The sequence below is a fragment of the Lotus japonicus genome, chromosome 4 (assembly GCF_012489685.1).
Source record: "Lotus japonicus ecotype B-129 chromosome 4, LjGifu_v1.2".
NCBI lineage: Eukaryota > Viridiplantae > Streptophyta > Magnoliopsida > Fabales > Fabaceae > Lotus > Lotus japonicus.
In genome coordinates, this window is record NC_080044.1 from 79,901,425 (window position 1) to 79,912,539 (window position 11,115).

Consider the following 11,115-nt stretch of genomic DNA (forward strand, 5'->3'; position numbering starts at 1 on the left):
AAAAGTTCTTCTTGAATATAATATCTAATGACAAGCTACTACCCCCAAAAAAAAATCTTGTATAGAGTGTTTCTGAATCAGAAACCTGAGCGTCCTAAAAGTGGCAATGTAATTGGTTAGGAAACAATGGTCAAGATTCCTTAAAAATTTATTTAGTCTATCGTTCTGTTTCATATTGGTGGCTTAAAATCTGGTCAAAGAAATTATTTTAGTTTTCCACAAGTGCAATTCAAAACTCAATTTACAATGGTATTAACTTGGATTGGGTAGATTCAAAAAAAACTTGGATTGGGTAGGTATTACAAAAATGTAACATCAAAATCTACAAATCTAAGCAAAGCTCTTCCAAAAGCTTGTGTAAGAGTTTATGTTATAAGATAAATATTTGACCAAAAAAAAATGTTATAAGATAAATAAACTCAAATAAATTCTTTTCAAACAAGGCCAAAGACTACTATTTTTAACTTTATGAATTTTTTGACCAAATTTGGCTAGTAGGGATGGCCTGATTAACCCTATTGTAGGACATATACCACACAAGTAGTGTAACCTATTTCCATCGAAATATTTTCAATGCCTACAATCGACAAAATACACCGTTCTATTTCTTTCTTTCTCTTATTTCTCTCTCTCTCTCTCTCTAACAAAACAAAATGAGAGACAATAAAACTATAAATTTCAAAATTAGCTCACTAAAATCAAATAGTTCGAGGACACGTTCAAACCACTCATTTCATATTTAGTTTGAACATAGCCTAAACTCTTCACATTCTAGCCTTAATTTCATATATGCAAGTAACAAAAACAATTTACTACATGCATGATACAGTGTCCAAGAACTACATCTATCTGTCCAATATATAAGATTAACCAATTCTCCATGCACCAAAGTTCTCAAGCACTTTTTACATGTTTCTTTCTTTCATTTAACCATGACAAAGAACATGTTCCCTATATGTAACCCTTCAACTCTACACCATCCACCCCCCAAAAAAGGGCCTTTTTTATTACTATTTTTTCCAGGAAAGAAATTGATCCTTCCAACAAGCCTATTGCATAATTAACTTGAACTGCTCCTTTGATTGTAGCTGGCACTCCCCAAAAGAATGTACAATCACCAAAAAAATAAGCAACATGTTTATAGCCACAGACGAGCCACAACTATTCCACTCTGTTTGCACATGTCATAATAGCCGATTTCATCAGTTCTTTATCTAAAGAACTTTGAACCATCACCTGCCCAAGATGATTACTGAATAAGGTTAAATTATACTGTAATTAAGCATGAAAATATGTGATTTCCCAGTAATCCACGTGCATTTAAAACAAAAGAAGAAAACAGGAAAAAGTAATCCACCAAAAGCATGTGCAAAACCCTGTTTAGGCAAAACCATTGTTTAGTTGTGTTTGAGCATATTGTGCAAAACCATAGTCAGGTTTTGCTTGAGCCTTGAACATGATTTTGATTCTCAAATAGTGTGAATATGGAAAAGAAAAAAAGCTTTCCCCCATTGGGTCAAGCTATGTTTTAGCAAGTTTGTTTCAGTTATTTTTTTTTTCAGAATCAATTATGACACGATGAAGACTCTCACATAAGCTTCACCCCAAAGTTGATTTTTCCTTTAGAATCAAAAGGATTTACAAACATGCACTTTAGCAAACTATAATTCAAACGTGTATTCTTGAATGAACATGAGAAACTGTTTGCCAACTGTAATAATGCAACAACTGAGAAAACAGGTCAGTTTGAGAATTCTAGATTACGGGAAACTTCATGTACCAAAGCAATTTTGTGACGTATAAATTATATAAATTAAGAAAACCATTTACGGTGATAAAAAGAAGAAAAAAAAGAAAGACTACCAGTGGTAGTGAAGACGTTTTTGAATGATACAGCAAAATCTGCTTACGAAGAAGTTGAAATGGATTCTAAAACATTACCTCTTGTATTCTATTATCAGCTCGAGCAAGCAATTTGTACTGATTCTCAAAGATGGACGCCATATAAACCTGGAACAAAATTTCGTCGGAATGCAGATAAAACAAGAATTGAGTTAGCTAACAAATATTAAACTCTCTGGAAAAAAATATGACAAACAAAAACAAAACCAGTAATATCAATGCTAGAAAAAAAAAAAAAAACCCTAGCCATCAAATAGCTTATCATAATGTTATCCATGGCAGATCAGTTGTTTATTTGAATAGTAAGAACAACATTGATACATTTTCAACTGCAAAAAATTTAAGATAGTCACAAGGAGATTCTATATGACAGCTGATTAGTTTGGAACTTTGATAAACTATACATAAAATCCATAATGCATAATTGCTAACTTGATGGCGAGTTAGGACGGAAAAAATAATGAGCTCATATTCATTTAAGCCCATTATGAAAAACAAATCTAAATTATTTGATTCATTAAATTATGCAGATTTCAGACTTCTGAATATATGTATCCAAACCTGAAAAGTTGGAGCTAAACCAGGGCTTCTGAAAAAACGGCCTTTTGAAACAGACTGGACTCCCTCAATCTTTTGCAATTCTACAATAAGAGATTCCACTTCAGGCCACTGTCCAAAAATGAGCATGATCTGATGATTAGTTATGTCAAACGATGAAATCAACTGAATAATAAAATAAGTTACATATTAATGATTCATTATAAGGCAAACAGAATTCTTTTTCTGCCACATAAATCAGCATACAAACAAAATGGTTGATTGGAATGAAAATATTGTGCATAAGACTCAATCACAGGCATAACCAAAGGGCCAAAGGTGGAAACTCAAAGGGTGGAATAAAACACAGAAAACAACTATAAATTCAAAATGTCTTTTCGTCATGAAACGCAATTCTGTACCCACACAAAGACGTACCCAGGTTCAATCTCACCCAACCGAAGGCATAGGGGTATGAATCATCTTGCCCCGGGTTCATACAACGCCAATGAGCATCAAACTTACTTTCTTGCCACCAAAACTTATAAGAGTCAATTTTACCACAAAGTACACCCTTTATTTGTAGTTTATACTTTTGAGCAAATAAAAAAGGTTAAAATTATTTCGATCCCAAGTCCCACACAAAGACCCTCAAATTTACCACAAGCATCCATACAAACGACCATATTCAACAAGCAGCATGTTACTGAGCATCTTTATTAATTTGTAGGGGCACACCTTTGCTCCATTGTTCCAGACAAAATATGTGTATAGTGACCAGATTACAACCAAATTGCATAATTTCAATACCAACAAGGGCATCTGTTAGCTAATTACAATATTAACACATGTAAATAAAACTCTCTTAAGCCTGTCACTCACTGCTAAACTACTAGGAAAATACGATCCAAATCCAATGCAATTATTTAATCAACACAATAGGTCTATTTTGATAAATTTTTTGATTGCTAGTAGTAAAGTGACTTCTAATTTCTCATGTAAATATTACCTCTGCATCCGTTTGGGCTTCTTCCATTCTCCCGTCTAAGGGGTCATGACCCCCAACAACAGACTCCAAGGCATTCATCAATGGATCAGGCTGCCATAGGAAGGTGATGATTTGTTAAATCACAAAGTGTACAATTACTGCTTAGTCTATATAGACTTTACCAATATAATTTGCATAATTCTCCCCAATTAAAGGAAACAGTTGAAAATATAAACGACTTAGAAAAATTACCATGACCTCCTTTAATGATAAAAATATCCGTTTAAGTGCAAAGTTTAACTGGTGAACTTTTGCCTCTACAACCTGGATAAAAATGTAAAGCTAAAATTAATTACAAAGAAATGATATTATAAAGACTCCGGATATCATTTACATTGAAAGCACTGAAAATAGATGACAAGGTTACGAAAGCAAAACGAATAATAGGAACAGAAAAAGAGTAACCAAATTGCACGTGGCTAATCATGAGGCTTTTTTTTCAAGTTAAAAGGACGGGCTTAATTTGGCATACTGTCAAGGAGGTAAAATGGTAAATACCTGTCCAATCTTAAAATATGATGTTGGGTTCAAAGTGGCATCCCATGATATTTCTGACTGATGAATCAGTGCAGGAACTCCTTCAACCTACATTAATAACATGTTATTAATTAGAATTTTCCGCCACCACTGTGTACTCAATTCCACAAGAGAGAGGTGTTTAGCTAAATACAGAGGCACAAATACAATCATATGGAAAAAACTTCACAAAACTGTCATAAAATGCTGTACATACCTCAACAAAAATTCCAAAGTAAGTTATCTTCTCGATGCGGCATTTCACTATATCGCCAACTTGAAGTTTAGCCTGCCATAAGAAACATAAAATGGATCTGAATGCCAATTTGTTGCATTCAATCAACACCACATGCTCCATGCTAATTCAAGAATGGTTATTGTTACTAAAACATTTACCATGAGATTTCTTTTCTTCTCAACTAGTTCTTCCTTCTCTTTTGGTCTAAGTGAAAATATGAGCTTTCTCATTTTTCTGTCCGCCAATAAGGCATTCGCTCTGATTTTCTTCAAAATAATGTATCGGTAAGTTAATATTAAGAATGATAATATTCATGTATCACCTTTTGCAAATCCATCAATGTTTGAATACCAAACCTTTCCGATAAATGATGATAAGAAATTTATTTTCTCTTGGTCATAAATCCTCAGCAGATCTTCCAATTTCATATCTGGGGAAATGTTATCTTCAACTTTACCATCAATCTCCACATATGGAGGAGAATCAGAAGATAACTTCTTTTTTTCAGCCTCATAACTTGTAATAGTGCTTAAGTTTTGTTTGTACATTGATGGATCCAAGCCTTTCTGTCTCAACCATGATTCAAAAGCTAAGAACTTCCACTTGGAAGGAAGATTACGGTACGGCAGAAATCCTACCAAGGAACCATAAGAAACCTATAAAATGGTTTAACCCAGTTAAGAAGATATATACAAAGAAAAAGTCATCAATGATTAAGAATTGTTTTTGTATTGACAAATGAAAGTCCAGCTTAATGCTTTTTAAGTACTTACAATGAAGCCTTTGGTGTTACAGCTTACTAGTTCCACATCCTCTTTACGTCCGGTCTTCATCAAAGCTTCTGCCCTGGTCCAATCTGCCTTTTCGATTTCCTACAGATCCAAGAGCACAAAGGTTAATATGAAGTTTAGGAAAATCAATATATAACTCATAATCTATGCAATCTGACCTGAAGATCTGACGTATAAACAAGATTTCGTAATTCTTCGTTGTCTCCATTACCACCAGGAGGAAGAAAAGTGGCATCTTCTCCAACAAAATTTGAGGTTTGTAACTCTGATTGATCTAATCTATAACAAAATCACATTTAAGTAACGAAATGCAAGTCGACTTGCAACCATGAACTGAAATATACAACCATAGTTTAATTTTGATATACCTTTTTGGCTTTCCTTGCAGTGCAGCTTCAACAGACAACTCCGTTCTAGAACCAACTGAATTTGAATCTGACAGCTGACTTAAATCAGTTGGCTCCTCATGGAACTCAAGATCTCTCTGCTCAAGTTGCTCCACTCCCTGATTACTCAAACATGAAATATTTAAAAACTAGCTTTACATTACTAAGTTCCATATTGCAACAAAATTAGAACCTACCTCATTTGGGACTACAACTTTCTCATCCTCAAACTGCTCTTCTTTTTTGCTGATTGGTTTGTGTGGCTGTTCCAACAACGTCAAGTTAGAACCTACCTCATTTGGGACTACAACTTTCTCATCCTCAAACTGCTCTTCTTTTTTGCTGATTGGTTTGTGTGGCTGTTCCAACAATGTCAAGTTACCAATTTCATCACTTGACTCTTCTTTCCACATCTTCAACTCACTATCATTGTTCCTCTGATCACCCAAAAGAGAAGAAGGCTCTTGGGTCATAGCTTCATTCTTGGGAACTGGTAGTCCAGGTTTCTTCAACAATGTCATGTCACCAAACTTCTCGCTCACTGGCTCGCTCCTCATTTTCAGCGACAAATTCGGTTTCATCCTCAGCCTCGAGGAAAAGTCTTCATCGTCATCCTCTTTATACACGGTTGGCTTTCGCAGAGCAACATTAGGAACACCAATTTTTCTAACATCCCCTTCCTTACTTTCCGTCCGGACAGGTCTCTTAATCTCCAATGCAGGTTTGTTATAATCAGGTTTGAATGTGGATCCTTTGGCCGGAACAGGTCGAACCAAACCCAAGTCATCCAATTTAGTAGATAACTTCCTTCCCTTAGAACCCTCAAATGGAAGTTCCTCTATCTCCACAACTTTACCCTTCTTCTTATAAAAGGATTTCTCAATATCAAGATATGAAACATCAGGGTTGGCTCTTCTACCCATTATCTAAAACAACAAGCATAATAATGATAAATATAATCAAATTGACAAGGACAAAAACACAACCCCATATTCCCATAAACCTGGTTTATTTCAAAAAAATCAAAACATGCAACAGAAAAAGTAGAAACAAATAGGAATAAGTGGTGGAAGTGAAAAGGGTATGTATGTGTGTCAGCTGAAAAATGAAAGAGTAAGGGATGCAGCACCTTGGCAAGGGTGAGTTTGGGGTCCTCCCCAAGTAAGCGAGCGAACTTGAGTTCCATGAGGTCTTCACTGTTGAGTTGAGGGGATTCATCTTCTTCCTGTGAGCGTGAGGCAGCGAAGACCTTGTTTCTCTGTTTTAGATGAACAGTTGTTGTTCTTGTTGTTCTTCTAGTCTCTGATGAAAACCAAGGAAGTTGAGTTCTGGTGGTGAACAATGATTTAGCGGAGAGATGAAGAGACCCCATTTTCGAACAGGGTCATCAAAGTTCAAAAGGAAGAATCTATGTTCGTTCAGTTGTCGTCAGAATCAGAATCTGTGAGTTCGGGTGTCTGGATAGATAGAACGGCTAGCGAGTAGGGAGAAGAGGAGCACAGAGGTTTATCCCCCACTCAGTGACGTGGTTGCTGGTTTTTTATTTTGATAGAAAAAAATTAACTTAATTAATAAAGGATAAAATAAATCCACGTAGTTATTTAAAAAATTAATAATTTTGTGTTTGAAGAATAGCTTAAGTGGTAGAAGATTGGTGACATATGAGTTGATGAGGGGAAGAGTGGAGGAAAGGGAGAAGATACATAGATGTTGTGTGGTGGTTTTCCATAGATGGTTGCGGTGGCACCCAGTTTGGCCGGAGGTGGACGCAACAGTGAAGGCTGGTGAGAGGTGGCGGCGCGGTGGTTCTGAGGTTAGGCTCTTGATTGAGGATTGATTAGAGAGGTAGGTTCTCATCATTAAAGGCTTTTGTGTAGTTAAAAAATTCAAATAAATTAAAAAAACATTTTTACCAAAAAAACCGGTTCTCACTTTTCTATCTCGCCGACTTAATGGGATCCAACACCCTAACTTGTGTTGCATGGATGTATGACCTATCTAGTAGTGCACCTTAGCCTCTCAAACCTAGGTTCCTATACTTGAATTCTAAAACTAAAAACAAAAGTCTTAGATTATTAACCAATGGAGAAGCCGATGTCGAACTCTTGATTCTTAAAATTATTGCAAAAATGGAACAATTGGGTAGTTGCGTGTATTAAATGGGTAGACTCATTCTTGTATCATTTTCAAAAGTTACCACAACCACACACTTATTTAGACAATGGTATAACTCTAGATATGAGTTCTTGTTCGCACATTTGTAAACATATTGTAGAAATATCTTGGTTTTATCTTCAAACCCAAAAATAGTTTAGTATACATTTAATTTATCTCTTAGAGTCTTCACAAGAGTTGTAGATATTTGTTCAAATTTCAACAAGGTAAAAATCACCTCAATAAATATTTTTAACATAAACCTAAAATACTACAAGTGCACAAATTTCTTTAAAAAAAACTAATGAGACCAAGATTCACACAAATAAAGTATATAGATCAATTCAACTAATATCACATTCCTTTTTTCTTTACTTTTTCTTCTTTCATTTTTTTTTTCTTTTTTATCAAATTTATATTTGAAACAAAATGTCATACTTTTTTTAGCGGACAAATGTAGGTGCTTACAAAGCCCTCATTTCGATCAATAAAAGAGTATTTGAAATGTTAAAATTTCGTGTTTACAATTTGTATAAGCAAATATATTTGAACTTAAAATATAATTTATATCATTGTTACACAATTACACATGCTTTTTTGAAAGATTGTTACACATGTTTAATGAATGGGAGAAAATGCAATAACCGAAGCATATATGTTAAAATATATGTTTTTAATTTTATCATTAAAAAACGTAACAGAAAAGTAATGTAGTTTATTACAACCATGAAGCAAATTTCAAATGTATAGCAACAGAAAAGCAAGCAGAGTTTGGTTCATTTCTTCTGCACTTGGTTGAAGCCCCTTAAAAGCTGAAGTTGAAGCATGACAGAAATTTCTTTGGCACATAACCGCGGGTACGAAACTTTGCAGCGGTCTCTTCTACCTTGAGGACTTCCTCCCCCTTTTGAGCTTCAATCAGTGCTTTCTTCTCATCTGCTAGTCGATGAGTTTCAGCAATTTTGTTTTGCATTATTTCAACATAATCAGCTTTCTTTCTGTCCATATTTTCCTGTTAATAGCAAAGTTGGAGTCATGTACATAACTCACATCAAAGAAAATTGTTAAATTGATTCATTGAATGAATATATGTGACCTCAATTTTTTTGATTTTTGCCTGAGTAGATGCTTTCTTAGTTTTCTCCCACATATCAACAGCACATTGCAACTTATATGCCCTGTTTGACAGTATTACATACATCAAGCAAGCTATTAATTAACACATCTTCTCAAATTGAATGGTTTATATTTTTTTAGAAGATAATCAAAGAATTAGCAAACCATAAGATGTCATCTTACTTGTTATCTACTTTTGTCTTCTCATTTTCTTCCCATGCTTTAATCAAAGCCAATCTTTTCTGTGATTCAACTCTTGCAAGAACAGCATCTGATGATGGAAAGTTTAAGTTATAATCTTTTTTTTTTAAATCAAGGACTTGCAATCGTTTTGGAAAACAACCTCTATCAATTGAAGTATTTATATTGTCTGTTTCAGCATCAAGATCTGCAACCTCAAGAAGAAAAATGGATAATAAAGAAACATGGATAGTAATAAGAAAACAGACGAATTGAATAGAAAAGATAACTTAAAAGAAATGTGTGCAAAGTCAAGCAAGCCTAATTTTAAGCAATTTGTCACAATAGTATTGTATTTCTGCAACCTTTATAAACATTTATATGAATGATATCTTTAGTCAATGTGAGACTTATTAATACAATCACATATTCGCACTGTTCGTAACATACACTTTTAGATGGATTGATAAGGTGAGTACTTATATATTTGAGTGTCCCTCATCAGTGTGTGGTTATACTCCACATGTTTAATGTGGAACAAGAGAAGAATTAGACGAGTAATAAAGGGTAAGACATATAATAAAGTACCTTGATCAAGTGGATAAGAAGGGTTAGTTGTGCTCCCTTGTCTTGTAATTGTTAGAGTGCTGTTTGAAGATTCAGCGTTTTGGGATTCTTTGAGTTTGAGGACTTCGGAGAGCCGTAGTTGAGATAGTACTGTGGCCTCAGAGGCAGAGGCAGATGCAGACGCCCCACACTGATCACAATGTTTGGTCTCTTCTTCTCCCATTATGTTAACTAGCACACACTTAGAATTCTATTCAACTCCAATGTGTGGTGGCCAAACTTATATAGCAAGTGATTGTAACAAACTAGTTGAAGTTAATTGGCAATTGCAGTGTATCCCTTCGTCCAACCGAACAGCTTTTGGTAAACCAAATTACAATGGATACATTAATTATCTTTTTTTTTTTTTTGGTGTAGGTAACCAATTTCACTACCTGTATCCGAACACCCGATTTCGCCCATTGTTCGCGCATTAAGTGATAAGAGACTAGTCAATCAAACCTTTACCATTTGTTTAAGAGATGAAGTGTTGAACTACTACATCAACTGATTTGATTTGGATACATTATTTTTTTATACTATTTTGTCCAGATTTAAAAAGGAAAAAAATACTCTTAACTATTAATAAGACACATTTTATTTTGGGTGAGTGATCAAGGCGTTAACTCTGGCTCTACGGGAAGAGCCGCCAGCAAAGGTTATGAATACGATTGAATAGAACAAGAGGATCATCTCAGCTTCTCGCCAAAGGATGGATGCTTCTGTAAGTATGCAAACCCAATTTAATTCCACTATAAAAGGATTATTTGTTCTATAATTTATCTATAGGCAAGCATATTTTTTCTTTTAAGAACTTGTGGAAGAACAACCCAATTATAAATTTTTTATTGTATTTGCTGGCAGATTGTGAGCTTATTTGATGGTGATAAGAAACAATAAACTGAAGTGAGCTTGTCTTTTCCTCTTTGCCTAAAATGTTATATCTTGTACATTTGTTATATGCTTTTTTATTATGTTCGAATTAATCTCTTGATGGATATTCTCAAATTATATCGGTGAACATGATGGGTAGGGCTCTCGGTGGATTTGATGTTCTTTTCTTTCAACATTGGTTGATGGTTGTTAGCCTGAAATATCGCCTTCACATGCTTCTTTCGAGCATTTCTGAAGGCTCTTACCTCAGAGAATCTACATGCGGTTGACCCACCAATCAATTTGTTATTATTCGCGGTGTGTCTTTTGCCGTTTGGCTGCCTTGTTGCAAGGCTCTGATGCGCTCGTCGCGTCACAATCAGTTTATAGGACTCATTCTTCTAGGTGAGCAGACGACGCATTCTTCAGTGCTATGTTTGTGCCCTTCGTGGTAATTGTAGTACTTTTTCGTTTCAATTCGCAATTTTAATCTAGCATAAGGGGTTGAGATTTGTCAATGCTTCACAACTCGGTCCACATGGTTTTTCGGTATATACGAGATTAAGGTGCGCTGAGTGGAGCATATTATTGTATCTTTCCCTCAGTCTCCTTCTGACGTAGGTTTCCATGGTTGGGACCTCCCTCTTATGGTTCACATGTTGGCAGAAGGTCAGAGATTAATTAGAGGGATTCAAATGGTAGGTGGAGTTTAACTTTTGGTAGAAGGTGAGAGATAAGTCTTGCCTTTTTATAGGAAACTCTTGAGTA

The 11,115-nt window shown here is 34.9% G+C and overlaps 2 protein-coding genes and 1 long non-coding RNA gene across 3 annotated transcripts; 1 reads left to right on the forward strand and 2 right to left on the reverse strand.

Annotated features, from left to right (window-relative positions):
• Positions 1-659: 659 nt before the first annotated feature.
• On the reverse strand, positions 660-6,939 carry LOC130713675 (uncharacterized). Its single transcript, XM_057563462.1, has 14 exons — positions 6,548-6,939; positions 5,616-6,344; positions 5,401-5,537; positions 5,191-5,311; positions 5,015-5,113; positions 4,598-4,897; positions 4,400-4,507; positions 4,221-4,292; positions 3,986-4,072; positions 3,680-3,751; positions 3,449-3,538; positions 2,464-2,571; positions 1,942-2,010; positions 660-1,236 (listed from the first exon to the last, which is right to left on the reverse strand). Exons 1-14 carry the CDS (start codon positions 6,788-6,790, stop codon positions 1,162-1,164), a joined length of 2,310 nt encoding a protein of 769 aa, XP_057419445.1. The 5' UTR covers positions 6,791-6,939; the 3' UTR covers positions 660-1,161.
• Positions 6,940-8,115: 1,176 nt separating this feature from the next.
• On the reverse strand, positions 8,116-9,704 carry LOC130715878 (remorin-like). The gene is made up of 5 exons (XM_057566028.1): positions 9,457-9,704; positions 9,032-9,076; positions 8,872-8,959; positions 8,669-8,750; positions 8,116-8,584 (listed from the first exon to the last, which is right to left on the reverse strand). Exons 1-5 carry the CDS (start codon positions 9,656-9,658, stop codon positions 8,378-8,380), a joined length of 624 nt encoding a protein of 207 aa, XP_057422011.1. The 5' UTR covers positions 9,659-9,704; the 3' UTR covers positions 8,116-8,377.
• A 71-nt stretch (positions 9,705-9,775) lies between these two features.
• LOC130715879 (uncharacterized) lies at positions 9,776-10,495 on the forward strand. Its single transcript, XR_009011803.1, has 2 exons — positions 9,776-10,198; positions 10,339-10,495. It is a non-coding gene; the product is annotated as an uncharacterized LOC130715879 (long non-coding RNA).
• The last annotated feature ends 620 nt before the right edge of the window (positions 10,496-11,115 follow it).

Bases quoted from the DNA above. Each gene is read 5' to 3' on its own strand.
- LOC130713675 (XM_057563462.1), bottom strand. From the start codon at position 6,790: ATGGGGTCTCTTCATCTCTCCGCTAAATCATTGTTCACCACCAGAACT. The intron at 4,293-4,399 runs GTAAATGTTTTA...TTCTTATGGCAG, and splicing joins AGAAGAAAAGAAATCTCATG to GCTAAACTTCAAGTTGGCGA. The intron at 3,752-3,985 runs GTATTTACCATT...ATTTTTATCCAG, and splicing joins CATATTTTAAGATTGGACAG to GTTGTAGAGGCAAAAGTTCA.
- LOC130715878 (XM_057566028.1), bottom strand. From the start codon at position 9,658: ATGGGAGAAGAAGAGACCAAACATTGTGATCAGTGTGGGGCGTCTGCA. The intron at 9,077-9,456 runs GTACTTTATTAT...TTGAGGTTGCAG, and splicing joins TTCTTATCCACTTGATCAAG to ATCTTGATGCTGAAACAGAC. The intron at 8,585-8,668 runs GTCACATATATT...TGCTATTAACAG, and splicing joins CAAAAATCAAAAAAATTGAG to GAAAATATGGACAGAAAGAA.